This window comes from Metopolophium dirhodum, chromosome 4, assembly GCF_019925205.1.
Source record: "Metopolophium dirhodum isolate CAU chromosome 4, ASM1992520v1, whole genome shotgun sequence".
In the NCBI taxonomy this organism is placed as follows: domain Eukaryota; kingdom Metazoa; phylum Arthropoda; class Insecta; order Hemiptera; family Aphididae; genus Metopolophium; species Metopolophium dirhodum.
Genome location: NC_083563.1, coordinates 19,516,935 through 19,527,904, shown reverse-complemented (window position 1 = coordinate 19,527,904; position 10,970 = coordinate 19,516,935). Strand labels below are relative to the sequence as shown.

At 31.0% G+C, this 10,970-nt stretch overlaps 1 protein-coding gene across 1 annotated transcript; it reads left to right on the top strand.

Moving 5' to 3' along the window:
- Positions 1-264: 264 nt before the first annotated feature.
- On the top strand, positions 265-10,687 carry LOC132944015 (ran-binding protein 9). The gene is made up of 11 exons (XM_061013223.1): positions 265-1,094; positions 6,942-7,106; positions 7,198-7,388; positions 7,830-8,014; positions 8,076-8,188; positions 8,248-8,506; positions 8,570-8,907; positions 8,975-9,135; positions 9,222-9,333; positions 9,885-10,056; positions 10,129-10,687. The coding sequence occupies exons 1-10, from the start codon at positions 827-829 to the stop codon at positions 10,013-10,015; spliced, it is 1,923 nt and encodes a 640-aa protein (XP_060869206.1). The 5' UTR covers positions 265-826; the 3' UTR covers positions 10,016-10,056; positions 10,129-10,687.
- Positions 10,688-10,970: the final 283 nt, after the last annotated feature.

Genomic DNA, 10,970 nt, shown 5'->3' with positions numbered 1-10,970 from the left:
GTGTGTGCGTATTCGCGCTACATCTGGTGGAAGCCCTTCCACAAATGTAGGTCGAACGAGTGGTAGGCAGTAGGCACTGGGCGGCAGCGTAGGCGGGCGGGCGGGCTGCGTGGCGCACGCGCCGATCGCCGGACCGGAATCAGCTGTGCGCCGGCGTGTGCCGCCATCTACCGGGAATATCCGGCGTCACCAGTCACCACCGCACGCCACCCGCCGACCCGTCGCGGTGCATAGAACGACGACGGCCGACGGCTGCGAGCTAAGCCACCGTCAGCAGTCGTACAGCCGTATTGCAATATTGTAGTAGTTGCACCGTTGTTTCGGCCGTAGTCGTAGTGTCGTACCAATAATAACATAGCATAGTTGTGTGCGTGTCGGCCGTGTGAGTGGTGCGTGTGCGCGTGACGGCCTACTGTGTGTGTGTGTGTGTGTGCGCGCGCGCGAGTTTGTGTGTGTGTACGGTCCGTCGCGATGATAAGTGCCGCTGGTGGCAATAGCAGCAGTTGCAGTAGTTTTAGTCGTAGTAGCGATAGCGTACGCAATAATAATAATTATTCTCGCGGCCGTGCCGTTCCTTGATTCGCAGTTTTCTCGGTTTGACACCAGGTAGGCGGCTCTGGGACTCGCCCGTAGCGTTTTCGACTTGTTTTTCAATCGGGTTTTTTTTTCCTCATCGAACTCTAATTCGACTGTACTCACCCCCCCACGTCTCCCTTCCCCACACCACCCAACTATCGTTTTTTTCGTCTCATCCTCGGCACCCGTCCGTGTCGTGTTCGGATCGAAACAATACTACGCAGCGGCGGCGGCTGCGTCTGCGGTGCAAATGGCGGCCAGCCCGAACAACAGCAGCAACAACACGACCGTGGTGAACTCGGACTGCGGCGGCGGCTCAGCCGTCGGTGGCGGCAGCGGTTCTGCGGCCGTCAACGGCAGTGCGGCCAGCCCGTTCGGCCAACAAGGCGAGGACCGGTTGAAAGGCCTGTACCCGATGGTGGACGAAGACGACACGCCGTTGCCACGGAGCTGGAACTCCAAAGACAAGTTCACCAATCTCGGGCTGTCACAGAACAACATACGCGTTCACTACAAAGGTATACAACGTCCGCGATACAATGGTGTGATCAGTATGTCATAGCGTTTTGGTGTCTTCCGCTTGCCTTTAGACGAAACGGTCTCCCAAAATAACAACCAATAACATTATTCCCAATTCCCGTTTCCCAGTCATAGTTGACGTCGTATATTATTATTATTATTACTATATATGTGGGTAACAAAGAATCAGCTGTTCATTGTTTTGTTTTGCGCGCACTGGCCCACTGTTGCCCTGGCGGTGGTAGTGTGGTGGGAGGGGTTAAACGGTAGTGGTATCGGTATGGTATGGTACGTGGTGTGCGTGTACGCTTCGTTTGGTACGATGGGTCGGGTCCCTATCGACGAGCCATCGCACTCCAAACACTCAATAGGAGCATGAGTGGTGCCTGAGGGCTGAGGCACTCGTTGCTTGTTTCTCGATTTCCGCGTCCGGAGAGAGTGTTCAATTCGGACGACAACGTGTTTGGTCGCCCTCTTTTGTTTTTCGATTTTACCTCGCACCGTCGTGCGTGTTACCGTGCCAAGGTCGCGCGGAGGCTCTTGATCTCGCACAAATCTCCCGACAACCAAACCCCCTCCACGACGTGTACCTTTAATACTGCACATAATATTATAAGTTATAACTATAATTATATAGTCATAGGTGTAAGATGATGAGATGTACCGTCGTCCATGGCCCATCCGTGCAGTAGGCCCGTGTGGTTTTTGACGTACGGGTTTTCTTGAGCCAATATTCCTCTCGGCGCTGAATAGGATGCCTCCCCACCCGGCCACGCTTGCACACGGCCGTTTCGCAATATCACGGATGTTGCGCAAATAATAAGATGAAAACGAAGCGTTTGCGTTTTGCACATAATATTGTTTTAATGTCCTACCCATTTTTATATCGTAATAAAGATAATGCCTACAACTGGTAGGTAGGTAGTTGTAATGATAAATTTAACATTGGAAAAATCCTAAATTTATTACCTATGTAGTTAAAGGGCTAGTTTACTAGGACACCTACTTGTTAAAATATGTATTTTCAAATGTTCAATACTTTCAAAAACCTGAAAGCAATAAGATCAAAAGCTAATTTGTTCTCCAATTAGTTATAAGTACTTTAAGCTGGCCGTGGTAAATTGTGCAATCGACCAATTTGAGTGATGTTGGTGTTATGGTTATTAGTTTAATTTATGATTCATATTTATCCATATAATATACTTATACCCCAACTTATACTTTATCCAATTAATCGACCTAAAATAAACAGAAATTAAGTAGGTAGGTATATTAGGAAAATGTATTAATGCCATTAATAACTCAAATCCTGATAGGTAGGTGTCTTACAGATCTAGATACATCTTAATTTGATGACTGTTAAAATAAAGTGTTACAATAAATTACAACCTTATTATCTATATCTTATTATAATATTCTCTTTCAGGTTACCTGTTACATTTTATTAATGAAAACATTATTAGGTATAAGTAAACTACCTACCTATATTTTATTAATTTTATAATTCAAGTAAAAATAACAGTACCTATCAGTTAACTATTTTCCAGAAGTGACCTAGCTATGAAAAATAATAGGTAATAAAAATATATATTTAAGTTAACAGGTACCTAACTAAAATCAATTTATGAATATGTTTCATACTTCATGTGCTTTTCCAAATTTTTGGTAGATTGTACATAAGTTCAATATAGTTATAATCCATTTTCAAAACTTAAAATTAACATTCAAAGTTCTCAAACTATTTACATGTATAAAAACTTAGAAAGACAGTACACCTAACAAACAATTTAAAATAGAGTTTTTATTTATTAGATATTTATACTTAACATATTTATTTATTTGTTGTGTGATCAACATAGCCCTTAACCTCGCCCTTAACTAAACATAATATAACAAAAAAAGACAACAACCAAGATACATAAAAGAATAGTAATAATACATTTCTATTAAATAACTTTACTTTTTAGTTTTTTTTTTTTTATACCTAACTATTATAGAATATTTTTGTTTAACACAGAGGCATTGTTAAAATGTCTTAAAATTAATATTACATAAACGGTATTAAATGTCTTCTAAAAATTGTTTTTAAAATTAAAAAGCAATTTAATACCTACTTAGGTACTTATAGGTACCTATTGAAAGTTACTTAGGTATTGGGCATTGATATACAGTTGTATATAATATACAAAGGATGGTACTCAATACCTATATAATTTTAAATAATATAAAAACTCATAATGTTGTCCTTTTGAGGCTATAGTACCAAATAATAAGAGACATGTTTGAGTAATTTTTAAAATTAAATGATTTTCATTTATTTTATTGTACCTTTTCATATTAGGTAAATTTTTTTTTTAAATTACCTAAATGCTTTTAATAAGTAATATATGGGTTGGTACATAACTTTACCCTTAAATCTGCAATAGTTTTTTTTTAATACCTATAAAAAGTTTAGGCAGTTTACGTTTTATTTTAGTGTTTCTCATAGTGTTTTTACAGAATGTTTTAAAGACCCAATTACCTCTCCCAAACTTTTCAATGCAAATGTAGATAAGTATAGACATAAATGTAAAATCGGTAAATGAGTTACTGACCCAAAAAAAGTGCCTAGTAGAATATTGAAGCAATATCTATTTATTAATTAAATAAAAATATCATTGTTTACCCACACAAACGCGAACAACTTGGCAATTATTATAGATTACTTTAATTTTTAATGAACCTAATATGTTATATCTATGGGTCTTAATTACTATTAGATACCTATGTACAACAATGTAAATGTGAAATCAATAATTTTATTGATAACTACCTAGTTTATAGTATTTCAATTTTGATACGAAGATAGATATTGTTATACCTATAACATAACATAATATAATATATACAGGGTGTCCCGCAAGGATTTACCCATTGCGATATCTCCTGAGTTTTTTTTTTTTTATTAAACTCACAGAGACAGTACCACATATTTTATTTTTTAATTTAATTCAATTTTTTGGTAAAAAAAGTTAATTTTTATTTTTGAAACAATTTAAGATTTTGACTTTTCAACATTTTAATTTCATGATTTTTAATCATTTTTTTAGTTTATAGGTAAAACAGCAAAAAAAAACTGTTTTTGCCCGGGCGGTGAGTCCCCTTCTACGGCTAATTGGTATATCCTCACAGGACAACCTGTATATATATATGTACGATTTCTAATATTTAGATTATGAAATCTAATGATATGTTTGAATTTACCTAGTTTAATATTTATAATTATTTACAAACAAAATTTGACTATTTAACATTTGATGTTTTTTAATCAGGAAAAATCATAACTAAGGTACCTACCTAATTTTTTGATTTTTTTAATTTCTATTTTACAAAATATTACATAGGTACATAATATAGTTATTTAAATTAGTAACCTAAAAGTCCTTTTAGATATTTATAATTATAAATAATAGGTAACCAAAATTATAACTATCCTAGTATGAGGTACATGACTTTTTGTTCAATATTAATTATAATTACTTAGATAATGTATAACCGTATAGGTATAAAATTGAAACCCTAAATTATATTTTTAATGATCAAATAAATAGTGTATGTTAAAAAATAAACCATATCCATAGCAAAATCATTTTACAGCCACTGATAAGTACCTACATTTTTAATTTTTGAAAAATGTTTGTATACCTAACTTAGGTACATAACAATCGTTAAATTTTTTTACTGTAGGTACGATAAATAACAGAATTAACTCTGTTAGCTGAAAAAAAAGTTATGAACATAGGTACTTATTACATGTTTATTTAAAGTTAATAAATATAACCACCACCTACACATAAAAAACAACAATGGTTTTATACTATGTAGACTCTCAACTACCTACTTCATGTTTGATAAACTAAAGATAAATATTGAATATTATTTATATATTTTTCTTCTGAATTATTTTTTTATTTAATCTTTAAGATTATAATTTTAATGTTATTTATCTATAAATTGTGCTAGAAACTTAACCCTTTAATTTTTACAGAATTGTTTATTATAATTTGATAGTTTAAGAAAGAAATACAACATATGTAGTAAAATAAATGGTGTCTAACTGCTAATGAATAGTCAGCATCTCTATAGATGAAGGTCAAGTTAGTCCTGCATTCGAGAATTTGTAGAGTTCTATCAGTTTTTTGTAGGTTTGCACAAATTGTGTTCCATAGTTCAAGATATGTGGTCAACTTACTGGTAACAGTCACGATCCATGGAATCAATTATATCCCATTTCAATAACGTTTTTCTCCACATCTTCAATGTACGGTTTGAGTTCTGTTGTGACCCATTCTCGTTGTCGTGACTTGAACCAAAGGAAATTAGACGATTAGGTCCTAGACCAACTGATAGCTGTTTGGGTTTGAAATCTATATATTTAAATCTGCCATTCTGTATTGGCTTTCAAGTAATTCTTGAACTGTTTTAATTTTTTTTAATTTTTATTGATTTTGCCATTATTAAATGTAATTCTGTATTATTTTATGTTTGTATTGTTGTTATTATTTTTAAATTAATTATCCGTCCAGTAGGTCAAGTACTAAGCGAATATCAAATATTTCAGTTTTCAATGTTAAATAATAAATTGGTAGTAATGATATAGTAAATAGATATATATTTATAGAATTACATGAACATAGGAATGCTGCTGTTTTATTCTATTCACATTAAGAAAGAACCTTGGCAATCAACTTGTGCTCTAAGAATTTTTTAACTAGACGACAAACTTGCAGATGGTTACCTCTATTGAGGGATAAATGAGTGTACTGTTGCCTGATCATCTCCTAATGAAAACTAGTCACTGCCGAGGTTTCTTTTTAACGTGAATAGGGTATTAAATAGACTATTTTGGTAATGTGGTAGGTAATCAAACTTAAAACTATATTTGTTTTTTTTAATGTAATATTCAACGGTTTAATTTAATTTGTGATTTATTATTTATGTGATATGTTGGCTTATTGCAGTATGCTTAGGTATAAATAGCCAAATGATACGTAAACCATTGCATTTTCACCATAGTGATGTAGGTGAATAAATACATAATTACATAATACAATGTTATAAAATACAACTTAAATTATTATTAGATAAAATTTGCTATTAAAATCTGATAAATTAAATCATTACCATTTGGAAGGTGAGGTTGGAACCTCTTGTTTTTTTTTTTTAAATCCTTAATAAAATTATAATCAAAAATTGATCTAATAAATGCTTTTGTGTACATTTATTTGCTATACCTAATAAATAATAATGAGCAATGAGCGTTTTATAAATAATACCTATAGTATTTGATAATAATACTTTTACTTGAAGCTTATATATATTAAATTACATTATAATACCTACCTTTTATTTTAGTTAAAAATATTTATATTTGAATGTTGAGTATTGTTCAAGTTGCTCCCAAAATTACTTAATAATTAGCGATCTTTATAATGTATGTTTAAATTATTGGCACTTGTCCAAGGTCTATCTTTTATATCTTAATGAAATGATGTGCTCTAAAATAACTCAAAATATTTATTATAAATATTCATTTAACATAGGTAGTATAACTATACCAGGTATATTATATAAATATGTTTATTTGCAGTATTTTAATCAAATCTTGTTTATAGAACATATACTTCTTCTATGAACTTTGAATTATCTACTAAATACTCTAGTTCACTATTAATAAAATAACATTTGTATAAAATTAATCCGAGTCAACATTATACACAGATACTGAGTAAAACTAATGTACCAACCTAATAAGATATTCATTTAATTGTATGTAAATAATAATTTTTCCATTTATTTACTTTTAGGTCATGGTAAAACACATAAAGATGCAGCTAGTGTTAGAGCCACACACCCTATTCCTGCTTCTTGTGGTTTATACTATTTTGAAGTAAAAATAGTTTCAAAGGGACGTGATGGTTATATGGGTGTAGGACTTTCAGCCCAAGGAGTCAATATGAATCGTTTACCAGGTAAAATTATTAACCCAAAATAGTAATTAAAATTGATTAATTCTTAATATGTACAATACATCCATACTAATAATTATAAATGTAATTTCAGGCTGGGATAAACATTCATATGGTTATCATGGTGATGATGGCCATTCATTTTGCTCAAGTGGCACAGGTCAACCGTATGGGCCTACATTTACTACTGGTGATATTATCGGTTGTGGAGTAGATCTGGTGCACAACCACTGTTTTTATACTAAAAATGGAACCCATTTAGGAACAGCATTTACTGACCTTCCTGTGAGTAATCACTTTTATAACTATTTAGTTTTTTCTCTGATATAATATGTGTTACATAGCACATTTTTATTCTGCAGAACCAATGTTGTGTTATTAGCTTAAATATTAGAGTGAATTGACTTTTTTTATTAAACTTAAATTAGGAACATTATTTGTGTTTGTAGTTTCGTAGTTTTGATTTTTTACAATATTAAAATATTTCTACAAAATGTTCATACTTGTAACTTGCATACAAACCTAAATAATGTAGAAAAAACCAATATACGAACATAGATAATGTTCTAAACTTTAAGTTCAATCTAAGGTTATTTCCCTGTAATATTAAAGTTAACAATCCACATTTGGTTTGACTGAAAACAAATTTGTTATGTTGGGTATGGGTCAGAGAGATGAAAAATAAATAATTAGTTATATTTACTAATGTATACAATTTTTTTTCAGCCAAATTTATTTCCCACGGTAGGATTACAAACACCTGGTGAGGTGGTTGATGCCAATTTTGGACAGTTGCCATTTGTGTTCAAAATTGAAGAAATGATGAAAGAACTCAGAAGCCAAACACAAATGACTATTCAAAATTATCCATTTTCGTATCCATATTCACAGTGCCAGACAAATTTCCATAAGTAAAATAAAATAGTTAAAATTGAATAACTTACCTAGTAATAATAATAATTTTTGTTTCAGAATGGTTTCTACTTATTTAGTTCACCAAGGTTTCTGTGCTACAGCAGAAGCATTTATTTCTCAAACTGATCAATCATTTGAAGAAGAGATTGCTTCCATAAAAAATCGCCAAAGTAATTTTGAACTGTTTAAAAATTAAAACTAATAATTAATGTGTTAACAATTTTTGTAGAAATATTAAAATTAGTATCAACTGGTCGAATGGGAGAAGCTATTGAAATGACCAATAAGCTTTATCCTGGGTTACTTGAATCGAATCGTAACCTTCTATTTAAGCTCAAATGTCGTCAGTTTGTTGAAATGGTCAATGGTACAGATTCTGAGGTAACACCCCGCTCTCATGATAATATTGAAATTCACACAACAACTCGTCCTTCGCCAAAACGTACATTACAGTCAAATAGAAGTCCAACATCTATACAAACCAATGGGTATGAATAAATTGAAAACAACCTTATAATAAAAATGTATATTGTTTATTTATTTGTTTTTAGAAATATAAAATGTCAAAAACTATCAAATACTACTGAAGTGACTGAAATAAATTCAGTGAATTTGATATTAAATGGTTCTTCAGATGCAACCACAATTAAAACAATAAAGAATGGTACACCAAAAATTAATGACTACCAAATAGAAAAAATGGATTGCAACGAAGACAACCAAATGACTGAATATAATATTATGTCAGCTGACAGTGTAAATGGTCATCATCAAAATCACCTTTTAGATGGAGATTATAGTTCAAATGGTTACCACAATGGACATAATTGTGATGAACTAAGTAATGGAACATCAAGAGTCAATAATAATGGAAATGAAGAATCAATGGGTAAGTTTAACAATTTTGATTTTATAGAAACATAACTGTATTAACTAATAGTGTTATTAAAATACAGATATTGATCAACCAGAATATCACCAAACTACCAAAAAAGTATGTGGTGGCAGTAAACCGGGTGTTGAAAAGATGTTAGAATTCGGTCGAGAATTATTCTTACTTAGTTTGCAACTTCGACAAGAATTAGGAAGAAATGAAACAAATAAAAAAATGTTACAAGTATGCATGAAATATTATAATAGTTATTGTATTTATTTTATTATTAATGTTCTATCAATAATATAATATATGTTTTGTTTAAATAGGATGCGTTTAGTTTATTAGCATATTCTAATCCTTGGGATAGTCCTGTTGGTTGGCAACTGGAAGCGTCCCAAAGAGATAGTGTATGTGCAGCACTGAATTCCGCTATTTTAGGTAATTAGAGTTGTGTATATTAATACTATACTTGAACAATTTTTGTATTTAAGTACTAGATATCACTTATAAAATAAGTTATTGTAAACGATAATCATTAATAATTATTCATTATAAATGAAAAGTATTAAAAAGCAAAAATTAAAAAAAAAAGTTTGATTATATGACATATTTTTTAAATTATACATGTATACATTGGACATGTACAAATTTTGAAAATGTACAAAAAAAATAGAAAAAAATTAAATATGTTTTGATAATTACCTATGTTATATTGGAATTTTCACAAATTTTTCTGTAAATATACTGCAGTATTCTAGTATTAAATCGTAATAACCATTTAAATAGCCTCAATAAGTCAATTTTTCCAGGACGTTTGACGTCAAGTCATTACTACTTACTACCAATATATCATTATAAACAATGTCGTTATAGGTGATATCTACTGTATATATCTATAATAGTAAAATATAATTCATTTTATATTTTTAATGCCTATTATTAAGTTGTATTTTCTTGTTTAAATTCTTATATTTAATTTATAACTTTAGAATCGAGTAATTTACCACGGCGTCCACCCCTGGAAATGACTGTTGGTCATGCCTATGAACTAGTCAAGCTGATGGCGGCGTCTAGTATGGGAGCGTGTGCTTTCACCAATATTGACGAACTGCTCAAATGACCTTCGTGCAATGTGCGCGTCTCACTGCCACCATTCTGCAGGTAAATAAAATAACTAAATAAATTGTGTAACTTTAAATTGTAATTCATAAAATTATTATTTATACTTAATAGAGTTCAAAACGGTTGGCCGCCAAATTTGAACACAGTAACAATGGCAAAAGTACTTTAAGCGGCCACATCACCCACAAAAATATTTTGTACAAAAAAAAACATAAATTGACAATTACATTTTTCTGTATAAGCGTGTAAGTAGTATTTTTTCAGATAGAATTTTAAAATATTTACCGTTTACACAATGTAAATTAGCATTAAATTTAACAAATGAAATTTCAAACTTATCTGAAAGTTATTTTCACTCATAAAATTTTTTCTTGTTATTTAATTGTATTATTTAAAAAAATATTGTATACTTAAAAAGTTTAAAAATTTTGTTAATCTCTTTTATTTTTGCGGACAAATATTTATAAAAATAACAAATTATGAAGGTCTGATTAACTTGTCGGTATATTATTTTATTGTCGGATCCAATTTATAATTTGTTGTACGTAAATGTTATTTGCGTATTTTATGATCTCTTCACATAATTTATGCAACATACTAAAATGATATTTTATTGTTGTAATGTGATTCTTGATTACCTTTTCTTGACAAATATGTTTTTTTTTTTTATTGAATCAAATGAGGTTTTATTTTTTATTAAATAAAAACTTCGAATCGCCAACACTAATGTATAAGATCATTTAAACATTGTACCATATTATTTAATTTATAGTTGTTAGTTTCATATGATTGTACTAACAAAATATAATTAGTTCATTTAAATATAGTTTTTTTTTTTTGTCTGGAAATGTTTGTTTATTTTTTATAATATTATACATATTTAGTATGAATAATTATTTGTATGTTTTTGAAATTTGGTTGCCTAGCAACATTGTATAAGTTATCAAAACAAT

Coding starts and splice junctions, on each gene's coding strand:
- LOC132944015 (XM_061013223.1), top strand. CDS start 827: ATGGCGGCCAGCCCGAACAACAGCAGCAACAACACGACCGTGGTGAAC. Junction 7,389..7,829: donor CAGCATTTACTGACCTTCCT/GTGAGTAATCAC, acceptor ATTTTTTTTCAG/CCAAATTTATTTCCCACGGT. Junction 9,136..9,221: donor CAAATAAAAAAATGTTACAA/GTATGCATGAAA, acceptor TTGTTTAAATAG/GATGCGTTTAGTTTATTAGC.